This window comes from Aedes aegypti, chromosome 1 (genome assembly GCF_002204515.2).
Source record: "Aedes aegypti strain LVP_AGWG chromosome 1, AaegL5.0 Primary Assembly, whole genome shotgun sequence".
NCBI classification, from domain to species: domain Eukaryota; kingdom Metazoa; phylum Arthropoda; class Insecta; order Diptera; family Culicidae; genus Aedes; species Aedes aegypti.
In genome coordinates this window covers 92,514,481-92,535,886 of record NC_035107.1, presented here as the reverse complement: position 1 = coordinate 92,535,886, position 21,406 = coordinate 92,514,481, and the positions used below count along the sequence as shown (strand labels likewise).

The 21,406-nt window shown below is 37.0% G+C and overlaps 1 protein-coding gene across 4 annotated transcripts in view; it reads left to right on the top strand.

Annotated features, from left to right (window-relative positions):
• Positions 1-21,406, top strand: part of LOC5572546 (low-density lipoprotein receptor-related protein 2) — a 155,056-nt gene that overhangs the window by 43,440 nt on the left and 90,210 nt on the right. For 3 of the 4 annotated variants that reach the window (XM_021842514.1, XM_001660419.2, XM_021842526.1), the window contains exon 2: positions 7,331-7,824. In XM_021842514.1, coding sequence (XP_021698206.1) covers positions 7,674-7,824 — 151 coding nt within the window. In that variant the 5' untranslated portion in view covers positions 7,331-7,673. Of the gene's footprint in view, positions 1-6,475; positions 6,805-7,330; positions 7,825-21,406 lie in introns of all 4 variants that reach the window. The other variant, XM_021842518.1, reaches the window with a different exon arrangement.

Sequence of the window (21,406 nt, the reverse complement as noted above, 5' to 3'; positions counted from 1 at the left end):
AAGTACGAAAATGATTCATGAAGAAATCCCTCTAGGAATTCTCAGTGAAATCTCTTCAAAGCGCATTGCTGAATACCTAAAAATATCGTGAAATAATCACAAAGGACATTCCTTGTGAGTTTTATGCTGGCATTTTTAAAGGATTTTGCTAGCAATGTTGGATATAATAGATATGCATGTTTTAGGCTTTATCATTGAATAATACATTGAAAATGGCTTTACATTACTGATGTTAAAATTACGTTACGTGTAAATATAGATATTTTTTGGTGTGTAACTTAACATAAATATATGAAGCACTTGTCATGGCAATAGAAGACCGCGACAGTTTTTTTTTCTAAAATTGACTTTTGGCCAACTTTGGACCACTGTGCTCTGATCGGATTTGAATGCCAAGCCTTCCACCGACTTCCTCCTCCTCCTCCTCATCCTCCTCCACAGTCTCGGTTGAGGATGAGCGAGCAAAGTGAAGGTCAAAGGAGAAAGTTGCCCAAGTGGCGAGTGTGTAGAGGTAGCCCATTAGTTATGCTACTACACCGAATAACTAGAGATGATGCCTGCAAACAAACGCAGCAGAGAATTGTTCGCTGTTTCGTTTTGTTGCTGCTGTTGGCACAAATGAAGGTGGAAAAGTTTGTAAAGAGGAATAGAACAAATTACTACCAGCAGTAGCCGTAGCATGATTACACCTCGATTACAGTTTTAAAAAAAGTAGGTAAAATTTTTTCTACATTTGAAGAAGTTTCCCCAAAATTTTCTACTGTTTGTATGTACTAGTGATTTCTTTTTCTCTTCTTCAATCATTAATTGAAATTGTTAACATTTTGATAAAAGTAATATAAAAATCGTCATTTTTGTCCAATTTCTGTATAAAGGAGCTCCACTGTGCAATGAGTCGTTTTTGCTCAATTGCTGTCGCTGTTCCGTCCGGCGGTGGCGGCTGACTGCCTGCAATGATGGGTTTTAAAAGGGCAACCACTCACTCTTTCACTCTACATTAATGTGCCCATCAGGTACCCTATACACCTGGCACTACTGGATGGTTGCTTGTCGTAGTGAAAAAGGGCTGACCGGCAAATGTCACCTGTTGATCGGTGGAATGCAAGAGAGCTGAAGTCTATGCGCAGTGTGGATGGACGGACAGGTGGCAGTTCAAGTGAAATTCCTATAGGAAATTGCGTGGGAATATGATCCTAAAGCCCTGTCTCAATTTTAGTACCAAACGCTTAAGTTTAGGCCAGAAACACATGTTTACTGAATTTTTAAATGATTTTCATTGGTTTAAGTTCAAAAAACATTTTTAATGGTTTTTGAGATTCTGTCACACGCTTTGGTTTAAACTCAAATTTTGGGTATACAGTCAACTCTCCCTAACTCGATATTGAAGGGACCATCGAGTTAGGGAGGTATCGAGATACAGAACACATATATTTCAATTTTTGAAATTTTCGTTATTTCGACAGAGTACATTCGAAATAGTGAATTAAATGTTGAAAATAGTAAATTTTTAGTACATTTTGCAACATGACGCATAGTCTTCAAAAATTCAATTTTTTTATCATCCTGAAATGACTTGTCAACCTTCATTTTACTATTACTATAATCATAATTATCAAATTTATGAAATTTATTAACATTTGGAGGATATTTGAAAATGTCCATGGAAATATCGAGTTAGAGAGATAAACTTGCATAGGAAACTGAAACAGATCGCATCGAGTTAGGGAACATCGAGTTTAAGAGGTATTGACTTACGGAGGGATCAAAGTATGCTAGATTGAAGGGACCGTGCATTCCATCGAGTTAGGGGAAATATCGAGATACAGAATATCGAGTAAGGGAGACTTAACTGTATTTTGTTTTCCGTGTCCCTTTCGAAATGTCAGATAGTGTTTAAAATAAAACCCCTGTGGTGTTTTTGCCGACAAAGTGAATGTCAAACATGATCAAAAGTGTCAAGATTCATATTTGGAACCACTTTTTAAATTAAAGTTTATATATGTCATAGCCGTTATTTGAGCTGGAAAAATTGCTGAAGTAATTGCACGAACATACTCTTTCGTGTTATCAAAAAAAAAAAAAAACGAGAATTCATTACAAATTTTAGAACCCAATTGTAAACAGGAAACAACAAGAATCTGTGAGATCTTTCGAGAAGGTACATAATACACACTTGGAATCTCGGGGATACCCCAGCAGTAGAGTAAAGTGGGGCAAAAGTTCGAGTGGGGCAAGAGTTTTTTTTTTAAGATTTCTAGCTCAAATCAAATTAAAACTTAGAAATGTCATGGTGGTTCGAATTCTATTCAAGTAAGAGACTTTCACTCCAAATATCATAAAAGTCGATTGAGGTTTGGAAAAGTTATGGTTATTTGTTGTTTTTCGACGTAAATATTGTAATATCTAGTCAAACTTTCGATGCATGGAACCAAATGAAGATAAAATATTTTTCAATATTTTTTTAAGGGCGTTTCTAGGCCTATCATAAGGATGCTTTGACGTGTATAAGTTTTTCCATAAATAGTTGGAATCAATTTTTGGCCCATAGCGGGGCAAAAGTTCGAATCTGCGGGGCAAAAGTTCGACCCATGTATAAACGCACGGAAAATTTTTCAAATTTCCTGAAATCTTCATATTATCTTCAAATTTAGCGAACTTTGCCTGATCGTGCGAAAAATGTCACAAAAATTTTACATATTCACTTAGTTTTGCGAAAAACTGCTATTTTTTGGGTGTATTACAATTAACCCAGTTTTGGGCATTTTTTGATGAAAATTTAGTGTGTATTTTTCGGCAAACATAAGTTTACGGCTGGTATAAAGTATGCCTGGCATAAAAGTATTGATATTTTGTGTTTTAGCCAACGAACTTTTGCCCCACACTAGATTCGAACTTTTGCCCCACCGGTGGGGCAAAAGTTCGTTTAATACAATCAATTTTGAAACTGTTATAACTAAAAATGGGTAAATATTTTGACACAAGTTTGTTCAGCAAAGTTATAGCCAATATGTTGAAGGTTCGCTGTATGGTCTTTGTTTTGTTTCATCTGCTATTATTTTCCTGGAAACTTTGATTATACCACTAAGGTCGAACTTTTGCCTCACCTTACTCTATCTATCTTTTTTTTTGCAATTTGGCAGGAGACTTAGATTTCCCTAATAGAATTCAAAATCTTCTGCTTAAATCCAATAAATTCGGAAATACTGATCATGATTAGTGGCACCCTTTGTTTTCTAACTTGAATCTAAGAGCTTGGGCTTCAGGTTGCTTCGAGTTGTTGCTCGGAAAATTTGTCTAACACATCTAACTTATTGCTCTTTATATAATTTTCAACACTATCCAATTCATCCTTTAGAGTAAACCAATAGAAATAAATTATATACGCACATCAAAATACTATGATACGCTTTGGCCTGCATATATACAGTGGCCCAATTTCATATTCGTACAGGATACTGTTTCCACATCAAGTGAGTAAAAAACGTTCAAAACTAAATTTAGAAGCTCTATTTGATTACTGAAATGCTTTATTATGATGTTCAGATGTAGTGAAATACATTTGGACAATTTATTAGTGGACATATATGAAATTTAGGTAAAGTTATGAGAAATGCCAGTTTTCCAATGATTTTTGCTATTAAATCCTACAATTCGAACAATAACGTTTATTTTTGTCATTGGATCCAATCTTTAGATTATACTTGTAAGCTCTGATAGAAATTTAGTTGAAATATATATAGTTTACAGAAATCATAAACAGTTTTTATCCCTTTTGAGTTAAGAAAATTGTTGTGCCATAAGTTCAAAACTCTTCTAAAATGATATTTTTAATGAATGTAAACCAAATTTTCATTCTAAACAACAGGTAAATATTAATTTTGAATTTTTCTGTAAAAATAATTTGAACTACGAACTTCGTTTTACAATAAAGTACCCTAAACTACGCTGTACATACCTCCACATAATTGATGCCATCGTAATATTCAATTATCTTTGAAATAATATTCAAATTATATTCAAAGTAGCACCCTATTTTGCAATTTATTGATTTTATAAGAAAAATACAAAATAACTTGAATGAGCAGAGAGCATTGATATACTATTTAATAGAATATATCCTGTTATTTTCATCATTTTAAAAAAACGTTTGTGTTGCGGTTATGGCAATAATATTTATTCTTTAAATCTCTATAATCATGTTTGGTAGTGAAATGTAAATTAAAAATGATAATTACACAATGTTTTGATAGGAACATTAACTATGGATCATGTATATACATTTACATATCGTCCCCTTGATGCTACAACTAGATAACTCGAAATTTGAAATTTTTGACTTCAATATGTCAAAACATTTTTCTTAATTAGATCTGCAAAATATCCACAGGTCTTAAGCGTGTGATTCAAAATACACAAGTTAAAGATTATTTTTAAATCATAATCACTGCGATTAACCATCACCTTGTTAAACGGTCATACTTTCAAAGTTGCACATCTCAAAATTTTGATTTTCGAGTTATCTAGTTGTAGCATTAAGGGGACGATATAGAGTAAGGTGGGGCAAAAGTTCGACCTTAGTGGTATAATCAAAGTATCCAGGAAAATAATAGCAGTTAAAACAAAACAAATACCATACAGTGAACCGTCAACATATTGGCTGTAATTTTGCTGAACAAACTTGTGTCAAAATATTTACCCATTTTTAGTTATAACAGTTTCAAAATTGATTGTCTTATTCGAACTTTTGCCCCACCGGTGGGGCAAGAGTTCGAATCTAGTGTGGGGCAAAAGTTCGCTGGCTAAAACACAAAATACCGATCCTTTTATGATAGGCATACTTTACACCAGCCGTAAACTTAAGTTTGACGAAAAATACACACTAAATTTTCATGAAAAAATTGCTCAAAACCGGGTTAAATGTAATATACTCAAATTTAACTGAATTTGAAGATAATATGTGGATTTTAGGCAATTTGCAAATTTTTCCGTGATTTTATACATGGTTCGAACTTTTGCCCCGCTGATTCGAACTTTTGCCCCACTATGGGCCAAAAATGTTTTCAAGCATGCAAAAACTAATACACCTCAAAGCAACTTTATGGTGAGCCTAGAAACGCCCTTACATAAAATATTGAAAAAGATTTTATCTTCAATTGGTTCTATGCAACGAAAGTTTGACCAAAAATTACAATATTTACGTCGAAAAACAACAAACAGCCATAACTTTTCCAAATCTCAATCGATTTTTATGATATTTCGATTGAAAGTCTCTTACTTGAATAGCATTCGAACCACCATGACATTTATAAGATTTGTTTTGAATTGAGCTGAAAATCTTAAAAAGAAACTTTTACCCCACTCGAACTTTTGCCCCACTTTACTCTACATACATAACATAAAGAAATTGACTAAAATTTTTGGTTTTGGATTTGTTATAAATGTTATACTACCTAAGATTTAAAAGTAAAAGTTGTCAATATCCACTCCTAGCTACTCTAAAACTGATTATAATTTTTTGAAACTTGTGCAATATCCGCAGTTATCATTCTTAAGGAAGTGATGTTGAAAAAAATGCAATTTATTGTTCGACTTACCGAATATTTTAGCAAAAAAAATGGGAAAACTGGTATTTTTCTTAAATTTACTTAAGTTTCAAATATGTCCGCTTTTAGATTTTCCAAATGTATTCTACTGCATCTGAACAACACAACGAATAGCTTAAGTAATCATCTAGTCCATTAAAAATTAGTTTTGAATGCTGTATATTTCTTTTTTGTTAGGTGTACGAATATGGAATTGGGTCAATTATAGACACAATCTCAATACTTTTCCATTATTCCAAAGATTTAAGCAAATGAATACAGTTTGTCATTACCAAACAACAGATGAAACCTATAACATTCATTATTGATAAAGTATATCGAAGTCCATGCACCATTTAATAGATTTATACCATCTTGATATGAAAACAGTGCCCCGTACGAACATGACATTGAGTCACTGTATTAATTGTTCAAATTCAAATACGTTTCTCTGAGATACCAAACCTTTCCATTTACCTAACCTCATGAAATCATTATTGGATTTGCATAGTCCATTTATAACTTATACAAATTGTTGCTCAACATTCCCCATTAATTCTCCGCTAAATTTATCCCCAATTCTCCGAATATCCCAAAACTCCCCGCAAAGCGACTCGATCAACAATTCCCAGCACGTGATCGTAACCTTCTCAGAATTCAAAACTAACCAACCTGAACGGGAATGCACTCCACACTCGAAGCCATGTTTATTTTCGTCAGCAATCTCCATCATCCAACCGCAGCAACAACAACAACGACGTAGATATTGATGTTTATCCCTCGACAAAAAATGTGATCATGTCCACGTACCTACCGGGACCAATCTCCGCATGTCGCAATAAACTAACGATCGCACACTAATCCATCTGTCTCTTTCTCGCTCTTTCTTCCAGAACACTCACGCGGGATCGGTGGAGAACCGCTGCCCTTTAGCAGCATTAGCGCAATCCGCGGACGGGAAAACCCCGATAATCCACGTCGTCTCCATCCACGTCACCTTGGATCGCGCGTTTCGTCACACCTCGCATACCTCTTCTCGATCCTTCTAGCGGGTTTTTGGATTGACAATATGGCCGACCGCATCACCCCCCGTTGAAAGCAGAGGGATTGAAGCGCTAGTGTCACCACTCGACCCCGAAACAAAACAGTGATCACAACCTCCCCCGAATCAGTGATTGGGATTCTCTCGCGCAGGATAGAAGCGACAAGCGTTTCGGTCAAGGTGATCCCAGTCGATCAACGCTGCCGACTTGGATTATAATTAGCTTGGAGTTTTTTTTTTTTTTTTGTTTCGGCGCGTTTTGTTGTGATTTTTTGCGCGTGTACTGTAGGTCGATATCCAATACGGGGAAGTGAATTAAGATGATCGCCGCGTAGCGAAATTGCAAGTCATTCGCAGTGATCTGCATGTGCATCGGAGTCGGACGGGTAGCAAGTGCACGCATTACGACTCGAAGGTTCGAACACAGTGATTGCGGCAACGCGCGCTAATGCGACAAAATTGACAGCGTTTCGTACCAATGTCGAACCTGAATCGTGGAACGATCAAGTCGACATTGGAACGGATGCTCGCAAGTTTGTCGTAACGCCTCTTGAGTGATCACTGCGTTCGAAACCTTAAGAGCAAGGAAATACGGAATGCTACTGACGAAGCACTTGACGAAGACAACGGCGAAGAGGAAGATGATGACGACGAAGACGACGATCAAGCGGAGTGATTTAATGATCTTCTTTTTCCTGCACTTTAGGTGAAGTGTGTGCATATGTGTGCATTGTAAATTAGGTTGAGTGCGTGTGAAGATACCAAACCAGGAAGCAAGAAGTCCGTGAACGTGCAGCAGAAGTGCAATTCTGCGGGAGCCTGCACCGGGTTGCAGAGCAGTGCGCAGTGTGACCATAACCTTGCGGACATCGAGTGTTGCTTCCGCCAAGAGTGATCGACATAATCGGAGAAGTCCCGGCGAAGGAGCGGAAAGCAAAAGTGTGGACCTAGCGGGACTCGGAGACACGGTGGACGCCCCTTCGGCGGTCAAGGTTCGTCGGCTGGCTGGCTCGTGCTAGTGCCCTTCGGAGGCTTCTCGGAGCAGCAGCATGGGGACGCAGGGCCGGAGGAGGGCGCAGGACCACGATCGGTGGAAAACGATGCGCAAACTGGCTGTGCCGATGCTGCTGACCGGCTGGTGGTTCCACGTGCTGCTGGTGGCCACGGCCGTCCAGGCCGAGTCCAGCAAGCTAGAGTTCGGTAAGTAGCAACTGATCAGTTTATTATAGCGTAAACGATGCACAAAGGGGTATTTGGCAAATCTAGCTGGCCAAAAGTCGTTTGTGATACTCTCTTAATCATAGTAAACATCTCAAAATTAACAAAAATTGAAAATTATGTATCCTCTTCTCGAGTAATGTTGTGATATCGTAGAGCAACCGATTGCGATCAAGGTCATTTTATATTCCTCCGGAACATCCGTAAAAGTGGATATAGGGGGAGATCCCCCAGTGCCGGACAGCACCCAATACCGGACAAGGTCGAAACAATGAGAAATCATGGTCCAATCAAGATGGTGTATTAGTAGAAAAGAAAGCTCTTATGTAGACTAATGTTTGCGTAGAATAACACATCCTTGAAATATGCATGCCTTTTTAAAAAAGTAGAAAAGTTTGAAAATCTTAAAAAAATTGACGTATTTTCTTAATTTTGAGCCTATTTAGTAATTATTTTGAATATGAAAAAATACTTTGGATCCCGCAAGCATGATCGAACATAATCCTAATTTGATAGTATGAATGTATTTTGTAGCATAATTGAAGTAAATATGGACAAATTACAATTTTAGTTAAGTACCTCCTGTCCCTCAGTTTCGGACAGCTTGATTTGTTATATGAAATCTTTGTAATTATTGCATCAGTGTCTCAGAATACTTTCATTTTTCATGGGTTCCGTCGATCATGGTATCAAACATGCAATAAAATTAAGAAGAATGAACATTCAGAACAACATCGTAAAATGTGCTATTTTTCATCATATATGAAAGAGGTTTTTGATAGGCATCTTGCAAACTAAGAAAAACTCACATTATTCTTGTAAATGTTGCAAATGCATTGAATTGGTAATTATAAACTATTCCTATAGGTACACGTTCAATGATGTTCAAATTTATAGAATTCGAGGCATTTCCAGATCGTGTCCGGTATTGGGTGCCACCTTTCAAGATCGATCAATTTGGTACTAAAATACATCATCAAAACGCAATGTCAAAATTCATATTTCTATTTTCAAATTTATTTTTGTACACTACAAAAATGATAATATTAATCATAAATGGGTAACACGAGCCCATAAAATCAATATTTTTCGAATTATGAATTTAGTGGCTTAAGTGTCCGGTACTGGGGGATCTCCCCCTATGCTAAAAACTAGCCTAGAGAGGTAGTATAATTTTTAAAACGACTTGCAGTGATGATTTTAATTAGTATACCATCGTTTTCTCGGCACGATCTCGAATGGCCACTTTGTGGTCCTCTGGAAGATCCGGAACATCCATAAAAGTGGATGTATGCTAAAAATTGACCTAGAAAGGTATTATTTCTTACAACGACTTGCAATGATGATCTTTTGATTAGTTTACCATCGTTTCCTCGGTATGATCTCGAATTGCTTTTTCTTGGTCTTTCGGAAGATCCAGAACATCCGTAAAAATGGATATATCCTGATTTTTTTTCTTTTAAACGAATTGCAGCGATGAGCTTCAAATAAGTTTACCATCGTTGGCTCTATAAGATCTTGAATAGCCACTTCATGGTCCTCCGGAAGATCAGGATTACCGTAAAAATTAACATATGCTAACAATTGACCTACCATCCAATGGCCTTTCGAGATCATACCGAGGAAACAATGGGTTATCACTGCAAGTCGTTCGAAAAAAAACAGCTCTCTAGGTCAATTTTCAGGTTATATCCACATTTACGGATGTACCGAATCTTCCGGAGGGCCACAAAGTTACTTTGAACGCAATCGGTTGTGTTTGTATCCGATTTGAACCTGGAAGACACTGGAAAAACTCCGGTCATCTGCAATAAATTGGTCCACTTGTACCAGCATATGAAACTAGAAGCCTTTGAATTCCATGGAATGGAAATCGCATCTAAATCAGTTACATTGAACGTTCACAATAACCATTTGAACGAAAAAAGGTTAACCCGGTCGGATACGGGTTAATTAGGTTCAAATAAATGGCGAAACTGTAATCCGGGGAAATATAGCTTGAAATTGTCAAAAAATTGTATCAGTTTTCATGTGTTCTTTAAAATTGCGTAATGATCAACTTATTGGATGATTTTTGGAGACCGAATTGAAATCAGACTTCTGTCAATAATTTTTCCAGAAAATTAGGCGTTGTCCCGCCCTTTCTTAGCCACGGAAAACTGTCTTATTTTTGTGAGGGATCTGCCAAAAAATTGTTATGAATCTTAGAAAGGTTTAACCCAAATCACAAATTCTTCCAGGAATTATTTGAAGAATACGACAATGAATTTCATAAGAGGCAGCTTTACATATTTTGCACGAATTCCATCAGGGATGTCTCTAGATGTTGTTTTTTTCAATTCTTCAAAGAATTTGATCAATAATCACTCCATTGTATATTTCCAGAAATCCACGAAGTACCCTAAATTTCTCCAACGAGTTGTCAGCAATACCCCAATGTAGTTTTTGGTATGAATCTTTGGAATGCTGTTTGTTAGAAATTTCTTCAAAACATAAGAAATTCTTTAGAGAATTCTAGTAAACAACTCATTGGGAAATTAAAATGAATTCCTCTAAATATTTGTCTTAAGTACCTACGGGAATTTTTCTGCATATTTTTTAATATTTTTTCTCATGTATCCCTCTTGAAGTCGGTCGGTAGCTACACTCGGAATTCCTTCCTTAAGTTTCTTGTAGAAATCGTTCAGTTTTTTCTTTCCATATTTTGTTTTTCATCAACATACTCCTTTAGGAGTTGATAAATCTCTTGGGATTCATAAATAACTCCATAAATATATTCAGAGATTCCTCTTTGAACTCCTTTAAGATCTCGTTAAAAGATTTTCGCAAGGATCACTTAACTTTTTCTTTTGAATTTTCACCGAATTACCTTTAAACTCATGTTTCATGATCTTTTTGAGCAATTCCACAAGAATCTGCTAAAATGTTCGAATGATTCTCATAGGATCCTTGAAGTTTTAGAGGACTCAATTCACTAGTAACATCTTTAAGCAAAGCATGGATTCATCAAGAAATTGCTCCAAATTATTTTGCTTCTGGTTTTTTCTACGAATTACTGCAGGTGTTACATAACAAGATCCTATGGCAATTCATGAAGAAATTTCCCCAGAAAATTCCTAGGGATTTCATGAAAGATTTTTTCAAGAATTTAATCCAGGAATTCTCTTTGAAATTCTCTTGGAGGCTTCTCAAAATGTTTTCAAGTGATCCTTCGGAAAAACAGGTCAAGTATTCAACCACAAGTACAATAAGTGCTACAATTTGAATCCCTACAGAAATTACATCTAAACCGTAAGGCATTGATTTACACAGGACCGAATCCTGTGATTCCTTCAAGAAAAACTTCAATATTTTTTCTTAGGATTCCTCTTAATATTTTTTTTCAATGATGCATTAGGAATGAGTTTAGACAGTTTTTCCAGATCTTTTTACAATGCTTATTGCAGGTTTTACTGTCATTTATCTATGATTACCAAACCATCATCTGAGTGATCCAAAAAATCTAGTAAATATATTGCTCCTAGGATTCCACAAGATTCTGCAAAGGATGTTAGAAATATTCCTGAAGCAATCCTCAGAGGGTTTCCAAAAGAATTTCAGGAAGGAATTGCTTAATAAACACCTAGGTTATTTTTTGAAGCATTCTTCGAAAGATGTATGTAGCATTCAATTCTGAAGTTTTTTTTTTTTCATTCAAGTTATACGTAAATCGATTCCAGGATGAATTTCTGTTTGGAATACTTAAAGCACAAACAAACAGACGTAACAGTTACAAGAAATTGCGGTCCAAATCATACACGCCCAATTCTGAAATCGGTGTGTTTGGCCTATGCGCCAACAGATGACGGTACACGGCAACGCAGATCTACTCAAATCTGAGAAAGAATTGATGATGCATTTAAACTGAACCACAGTAGACCGGATATACCCCTGCATCTACGCCAGTTCATGTAGGGGTAGTAATTCCATGGCAGAGAGGCTTGCTTTTCGATTTGCAGATTGCCTATGTATCAGGCATAAGCAAAGGCGTACTATAATGATGGAAGAATGAGCTTATGCATGCTATAAAATGTTTGACTTTTACTGTGCGCGCTGTTTTCAAGTCTCCCGTGAGAGAGAGCGAGACAGCACAATCACACGGAGCACAGTAAAAGTCATATGAACAAAAGTATTTATAGCACGTACAAAGGCTCATTTAAGATCACAGCTTACCCGGATAAAAAAAAACATTGGCCAATCAACTCCGCCCTAACTCCGTTCTGAATCCCGGTCTTTGAAGATGATGAGCATATCTGGTGTTAATGAAACGCACTTGCGAAAAACCAGTTATGGTAGATATTCTGCTCGTTGATGATTGTGTACATTGAAGCTCCAACTTGAAGAGTGTCACGTGTTGGAAAAAGGTATGGTAAACTTAGTATTGACTTTATACAGCAGTTTTATTGAATTTGTAATGGTTTAAGATGAACCTTATTGCAAGAACCCCAAGCTGCGATACCGTATTGGTAACGGCTATGGATGAACGAGTAGGGTAAAAGCACCGGTTTTGGCCAGTCTAAAAGAAAATGACAAAAAATAAATAAATGGGAAGCCGTATTAATACTACAAATATGTCAAATGCAAGCTTTCAATCCATTTTATGTGTGTAAAATATCAAAACTGAGCTAAAACTATTTTTTCGCAATGAAAACCCGTTGGTCAATATAGGCTAACGAAACCAGTTTCGGCCAGTGATTTAACTTCGGTTCCTAAATTGGCCAATTGCATTGATTTCCCATGAGATTGATCAAATAAGGAGTGCCCTGGCCAAATTAGGTGTATGGGAGTTGAAATTATAAGGAAAATTAATTGTTTTTCTTATGTTTTGAATCAATTTGGACGAGTAAATGAATGTAGCTCTATCATATGAATGTGATCTTCTGAACACAAAGGATTTCATGCTGATTGGCTATGTAAAACGGTTTATAATCCACTATGGCTACAACTGGCGTATGGCCAAAACCGGTGCTTTTACCCTAGTAGATTTTCATCAGAACATGGACTGGGACAAACTTGGAGAGTTTTCGTTAGATTCCACAGAGTGATGAACATTTGAAGACAATTGTTCGAATTTAGGAGTCACAGCTAAGGCGCTCATCGATGTATAGCCCCAGATACTTATATTCTGTCACTTTTTCAATTAGTGTACAATTAATCAACCAGTTTTTCATATTTGTATGAGCTAAAAATCATCATTTTGGTTTTCTTCAGGCTTAAGGCTAGCAGATTGTTTTCTTGCCGTAGCAAGCTCCACATCTTGTGTCATCTCATCTACTCTTTCCGCGTGTGGACCTTTGTATGAGATGGCGGTATCATCCGCAAAGAGCTGATATATCGAGAAAAAAAAGGGACTTTAATTATTCCCTTATGGTACACCACAAGATACTGTGGATTTCTAGATCACCTTTTCAAATATTTGTTGACCGCGGGTAGAATTGAGATGGGCCTATAGTTAGTAGGGTTCATGGGATCTCGTCCGTTTAAAACACTAGTGACCGTTTCAGACATTTAGGATAGACACCATTACTGATACTGTCGTTCATACAATCTGCTAATATGTCGGAGTAGAGTAGTTGCTTCAGTGCAGCTATTGGAAATCCATCAATTCCGGTTGCCTTTGTGGCATCCAAATTGCTAATAATTGAAAATACCTCGGCCTTCGACGTGGGTTGCAAAAATAGAGAGAGATTGCATCTTTCCATAGTATTAAATATCGCCGTTTGATGTCAAGTTGCGAGCATATCTGCACGCTAAGAACAAATATGGGTAAAGTTTACCCCTAATCGATGAAAAGTGCACACACTCATTTTATGGGTGAAGTGGACCCTACCCATAAATTGGTAAACTCCCAAAACCCATAAATGGGTATATGATTATGAGCAACATTATTGGAAAATATGAGTACTCTATTTTACTTTTCTTTGTTGATTTTAATTAACTATATTGATAAAACTAAATAAAATTGTTACAATCATGCACATACATGTTGTACTGATTTTATTGAAAATAATATTGGAATAGAGTATATTCTGCACACACATCAATCTTCAATATTATTTTTTCTATCTTCAATAACGCGGGATCTCCCAAGTTTTTTTTATTAGCTGTTTTGTTGATTGCAAAAAACTGCTCCAGTTGAGTGATTTAAAAAATCAGCTTCTAAAGCAGCATCCTTAAATCCCAGAATTGCCAAGTTCGACGATTCAGCATATTTCGTCATATATGGAAACTGAAACAAACAATAATTCATGAGTAGTAACCCTTGATTGTATGTTTCTGGTTTTGTAATGTGAATAAACGTATCAACTTACCTTCAAGAAATTCATTTCAAAAGCAAATTAGTTATTAAACAGAGCTTTTCAAATACACCAACTATGAATATCGTCACGCCGATTATTATTGATGTTTTATTTTTCATCCAAATATGGGTATGGCAATACTCATATTTGAGTAAAGCGACGTTACCCATAATATGAGTAAAGTTTACCTATTTTTATTGGTAAATTCTACCCATAGTATGGGCTTGTTATGAAAAAATAATAAATGGGTGAATCAACTACCTATTTATGGGTAAACTGATCTTAGCGTGTGAGATTTCATCTCCATTGACCACTTCTCATTGGTCGTTTTGGCAAAGGCCTACTTCCAAATCGTTGAGTTTGATTGCAACAGGGCACTTTGTTGCTAGTCCGGTCGTGTTGCTAGTTCATATATTAGAGTTTTTATCAAAAGTTTGGACATTTTTTTATTAAACCTTTTTGTTTCAAATCAATTTATATTCGATGTTGAATTCAAAGCATGTGTTCCTACAATGCTAAAATGTATAAAAATACCTAATTGAGACCAATATGATAAGATTTGTGTGAATTCTTTCTAAAAACATCGCCGGTTTTGAATTTTAACCTCAGTTTCAACAAATATAGCATCCTCTATTGCATAAAATAAATGAAGCGTGCACGAAACAATCAAACCATGAGCCTTGATTTTTTATGTTGTTAACAAGATTTGCTCTGAAAGGATGCTGATAACACTGGCTTTTGTATCGTCAAGATTATCGACTGAAATACAACGAGACAGTCTTAATTGAGCTGTCACGTCTTGTCCTAGGTTGGTCATAGTTTTGGTAAACACTTTGGTTGCCTTGGAAGCTTCAGTGTGGAACAAAGTAAAGATACATCGATGGACACGGAGGTTACAAGCCACGGTGAAGTTGGTAATTTTGTGGGAATTGGGCTGTTTAGTGATGAATTTAATTTTACTTCAATATCCTTATTTTGACATTATAAATGATTAATGAAGATTTCAATCTGTAGACTCAATGACATTTCAATTTACACAATGACAGCTCGTTCCGTAGTAAAATTTGCCGAGGGATGATTCAAAAGCGATTTCCATACCATCTTCGAAACTGTTTTAAAAATAGTTCCTGCGCTCAGAAAATTATGAAATTTAGGGTTCCGACTTAATTTTTCACGTATAATCAGAATATGTAAAAAACTGGATACCCCTCAGCAAGCTAATTGTCTGCATCAGCAACTATATGATCCAGTATTATTACTGCTGGGTCGCGTAACAATAGTATTTGTTACAACCATATTATATGCAGCGAGAAGCTAAATAGATAAGTCTGAATTCCTCTAGAGTTGTTGATTGGCAAATTCATGTCTCCTTGCACGAAGAGTAATCATCGAAAAAGCTTATCTGACCATTCCTCTCAATATATCGTGACCTTTCATGCAAGAATGTAGAAAACCAATGAAGAATCAATTCTCGCGAAACATTACTAAAGGACCTATGTACAAATGAGAGGCTCTCTTTGTTTACTTTCTCTTTGATCAATAACTGAGTCACATTAATCTCTTCTGTTGCGTTTTTTGTATGAAACGCTAATCAAGTAAATTGCCTTTCGATCTGTAGTAAAAAAAATCCCAAAAGCTTTAGTATTCCACTGTTATAATTGAAAAAGAGCGAGAGAGGAGAGAATCTCTCATTTGTACATAGGTCCTTTAGTAATGTTTCGCGAGAATTTCTACACACAATTTCCTTAGCCAAATGGTTAGAGTTCGCGGCTAGAAAGCAAAGCCATGCTGAAGGTGTCTGGGTTCGATTTCCGGTCTGTCCAGGATCCTTTCGTAATGGAAATATCTTTGACATCTCTGGTTACTCTGACAAATGGTAACTTTGGCAAAGAATTTGATTAAGTTCAATATATTTTCCTTAGCTCCTACTCATATTTCAATCTGTATAATAAATAAATGCATATTTTTTTTTCACTCCTGTGAAGTTTGAATTGTTCTACATTAGTTTCAAAATAATTTGGTTTGATCTCCGAATCCCAGGAACTCCTTTGATTTTAAAAATAAAAAACCCTAATTTCGGATTTTTTTAAGTCCAGGACCGTTTACACAGATCACAGTCAATTTTATAGGATTCATGTAACTTCCGTTTGTGGTACCTGTGGTTCGTTTTAAGTGAGCTAGTCACCCATGATATGTATATTTGAATACCATTTAAAACGTGTTTCGCTACGAAATACTTTTTGACCAGCTAGAGTGTCCAAATACCAGTGCGATTTGGGGGAACCTTTGAATGACCTATCACCGGGTGGGTAACTGTCTTCGGGTGGGAAAAAAATGAAAGCCGCCGGATTGTGTGTGGGTGGGTGTTGTTGGTGGTGGAATTTGTTCTCCGTCAGATGTATGTGGGACAAACAAGGTGGTTGAACCCTGCTGACGCTGTCGTGAGCTTTTCCAGGGTTCGCGCCTTCAAGTGTGAATTGTTTTGTGTTTTATGTTGTGTTTAAGTGGGCAAATCTGTGTGGAATTTTTCACGCGCGAAATAAGTACCGTAAATGAGCTATTGTTTGCGCACGTTCGGGCTTTGGCTGGGGAGTTTTTGGTGTAAAATTAGAAACTGTGACGAATTGGACGACCTTGATGGTAAATACATTATTACGACAGAAGCGTTAAATTTTAGACCTATAGTGGATTTACAGTGACTTATAATAAGCTTTTCCACATTTTTTCTGTCACTTTTATACTGTCGCTACATGCAACGTTCAATTGAAATCAGCATAACTTGAGATACCTAAGGGGGCAGGATCCGTCATTGATTTCTCAATTTTCAAAAGCAGATTTCTCGTTTAAAATCAAGAGAATTTACACGAAAATGTATTCACCTTATTCTATTCACCATAGTGAACACATTTTCATCGAATAATTTTTAGTTTTGAACATAAAAACTGCTTTTGAAGTTTCGATGATGATGATGATTACGATGACGGATCGTTGAGCGTTAAGATTACGAACGCTTTCCTTCATTTGGAAGACTTCAAGGAACATTTGGTTTGCATGGTTGGGTGGTGATCAGTCAAATTTTGAAAACCTTTGAACCGATCTACCTGACAAGTTTCATGATGGGAAAATATATGGCAGGTCATCATAAATTTGAATTAATCGTTATGTAGTCGACAGAAAGTAATTAGTGTGTTCCGTCTGTTTATCTGAGCTCATATCTTCTGGCTAACGCCAGTAGGTAACTAACACACTATACATACAGCTCAACGATGCGGCGTGACGATCGAACCCCTGTTCGTTTTAGTTCCGATTCACGCTCTTTCCACGAGTTTTCTGCATTCAATCATTTCAAACCGTACGTACCTAAGTAGCCTACGTATTGTGCTGATTGCGACGATACAGTGCAACTAACAGCGTACCGTAAAACGGGGTTTCTTTGATAGTGCGGGACCCACAACTTGCTGAAAGATATAACAAAATTTCTCTCAGTCAGTTAAGAAACACGAATAAAAAAGTGTAAACACTCTTTAGTAAAGAGATTTAACTTCAGGTTAGAGTCATGTTTTTAGAATCGAGAACGATTGAGGCTTTGTCACGCTTTAGGAGGGGCGTTGAAGCATGATGAAACTATGAATAGCCTTAACATTTTTAATGAATCCTTATTTTTATTTAATAAAACGAAATAGCATATTCTTGCAACTATTTTAGCAATTTTTCTAGCTCAAATAACGGCTGTAACATATTTCAACTTCAATTTTGAAAATGGGTCCAAACATGAACCTTGACACCTTTGATTATGTTTGACGTTCACTTTGCCGACAAAAATACCACAGGGGTTTTAGTTTTAACACTGCACGGAGACGGAATTCAACTCAATTTTGGGTTGTTTCAACGCAATTCCGTAGTTGAGCCCAATAACTCAATTTTGGCTAAATTTTCAAGGTCCCCACTAGGTAGTTTGGCTTTAATTCCATTAGAAAAATATACTCAATTTTGGGTTGATTTAACGCAAAATTGAGTTCTTTCGACCCAAACTTAAGAAAAGTTGCATTTACCCAAATTTGGCTTATTGGGCCAAAGTACCCCCATTGGGTAGATGCAGCTCTCTCTATTTTTGACAACATTCGTGTGGGAGAAAGAGAAAACCGAGAGATTTTGGGTTGAAACTATAATCGATATACTTAATTTTGGGTAAAGTAAACTCAAAAATTAGGTAAAAATATTTCTCCGTGTGGGATTGTTTCTATCTGACATTTCGGAAGGGACAAGGAAAATAAAATATAACCAAAATTTGAGTTTAAACGAAGAGGTGTGACAAAATTTCAAAAACCGTAAAAAATGTTATTTTTTATTACTTCAATCAAATGGAAATCACTTAAAAATTTAGTAAACATGTGTTTCTGGCCTAAACTTAAGCGTTTGGTACGAAAATTGGAACAGGGCTTTAAGACCCTATTATGTGTACGAGAACCCTTTGGATGTCCTACTCAGGTATTTTTATGCGTATGACATGTCCAACCTGTCCTTCCGCGTCAGTCAAATCGTCAAATGCAGGAATAATTAGATTTTTTTCCAAAAAACTATCAAAGTTACCCCGTTTTACGGTACCTTTTTTCCTATTAGGAAGGAAGTTTTCGCTTTCGGTCAATTTCGAACTCTGATCGACAACGACTACGAACCAAAACAACGTCCGAGACTTCTTCGATCTTCGAGCGGAAAGTGAGTTTGTTGTTTTGCGTTCGAAAGGGAAAGGAATGCGTGCGTGTCTGCTGCGTCGGGGCTTGATGAACAACAATAATGCGGTCATCAGCCGTAGGGGGCCTTCCCTCATACACATTTGCTCACTTATTGGCGGTATTTAGGATCTGGCGACGACGACGCGGAAAACCGCGACCAGGTGATGTAACCGGTACTTGCTAATTGAGTTGGGCTAAATTGCTGCTAAGTAGGTAGGTAGCGGCGGAACTCGAGAGCCTGGCTTTCGATTCGTCGTTTCGTCGAACTAATTTACAGTGCATTCCAATGTTCAATTTTTTTTTTTTCTTTCAAAACTAACTACAAAACCTATAAATTATGTTATGCAACTTTGAAGAGTTTTGTGATCAATGTAGAATTTATGGTTTCATTTGTTTGGAGCGTGACGTAATTTGTGTATGGCCCGTACATAGATTATTCTACGAAGATCGAACTTTTGCCCTACCATACTCTAACCCTTGAAATTTACTTCTGATGCCACGGTTTTGTCTTCCAGCTAAATATAATCAGTGGACAGTGATCTGTAACAGCCAGCTGAAGAGGAATCTATTATTATTATTATTATCTTTATTATAGTGTTTTTCGCCCCTGGCGATTTTGCCACTGAAGACGAATCTATCTCAGGAAATTATTGAAAGCTTAATAAAAAGGATCCACTCATTCCCTTAAACCTTTTCATAAAATCGTCAATCCCCATATAAAATCCAACGGTGCAAACAACCTCAAGCTACGTTGTTGACCTTACACCGGGCAAATACTCCCCTCAAAGATGGTAGGTATGCATAATTGAGCACTGATTATTTCCGCCTCGATTGTCGTCGTCGTTCGGAAAATCTTCCTCATCGATTTAGAACGGGTTTCATGGCTCAAGGTTGTGACAGCAGCTGGACTTCAAGTATAAAAATATCCTCGGGGGGAGGGATTCTCAACCCAAGTAAGAGCAAACAGAAAGCACCCGAAGCGACATGTATGCATTCATTCATCCATCCGGGAACCACAATTAGGATCAATTATTTATCGATTGCTTTGCGTTGGCTAGTTAGTAGGGGAACTAGGTGTAGAACGTGCCATCGCAATATCTCCAAGATAAAAGGTATTTTAGGCAACTGGTTAATTTCATACGATAACTCTATCAATTTAACGTCTCTCAAAAATATATTCCAATTTCCATATAAAAAAAAGAAAAACGATATGAGAAACTGTAAACCCAATTGAAATGAAGTTTTCGATGAAATTCACAATTAAAATTGAGTTTTTCCTCAGGGGGGGGGGGGGCGCATATTACCCCGTCTACCCTTACTGGTAGTGTAATGGGCTAAGGGCAATTGAACTGCAATCGATAAGTGTAAGTAGGATCGACCCACGACCCCGCGGCTAATTCACTACCTACATGATGAGGGAAAATCGTTTTTCATGTCACTGCCTAATGGTTTTATTCACCGGCGGTTCTACAATCCCGTACGTTCTTCTTCTTGGCATTAACATCCCCACTGGGACAGAGCCTGCTTCATAGCGTAGTGTTTAATGAGTACAACAGTTATCAACTGAGAGTTTTCTTCTGCCAAAGTTGCCATTTTCGCATTCGTATATCGTGTGGCAGGTACGATGATACTCTATGCCCAGGGAAGTCAAGGAAATCTCCATTGCGAAAAGATCATGGAACGACCGAACCCAGACACCTTCAGCATGGCTATGATTTGTAGCCGCGGACTCTAACCACTCGACTAAGGAAGGCCCCAATGCTTATCTAAACTAACCCATCAAATCTCGTCGGAGAATGCCTCTCCAGACAAAAAAAAAAGCTCCAAACAAAAAAAAAAAGCTGAAGTGTGTGCCACCTAGGCCATAAACCGAATGTCGCAGTTATCGCGTTCCAATCCCACTTTCCATCATTACAAAACGCTTGAAAAAGGGAACAATTACATGGTTGACGAAATCTCCCCGCTGGTTGTTGCTCCATTAGCAGGGCAAACCTACAACCAACAGAGCGATGACCTCATGGATGGAGTTCCCAAAATAAGTTACGCTTTCACTCTCATTTTATTCGCGCGTTTAATCACCGAATTCGATGCAAAGGTTTTTTAATTGTCGTTGGGTTGAGCGGTGGCCCAGCCAGAAATGGACGTCTTTTGAATTGTGCACGTGTGTGTTGCGAGGACTGGAAGGGAAATTGACCGTTGAACTGGTTGGAAATGTTTGTTTGTGCGAAGAGTACGTCTTTTTGCTTTGTTAAGGAAAATTGAAGAGAAGATTGTAGAAGCAATTAAGCGATTTTGAAGGATTTTAGAGCAAAAAAAATCTGTCGATGTTATTTTTTTAATTTAAAGTCAATTTCTTCTAGAGATTCGTAAAGAATCCTTTTAAGGGTTATTGGAGAAACTTTCTTTTGATTATTCCGATAGAATACCTCTCAGTGACTCAGGGAGAATAACTTCCAGTGAATCCGAGTAGATTGCTTTCAGTAATTACCAACT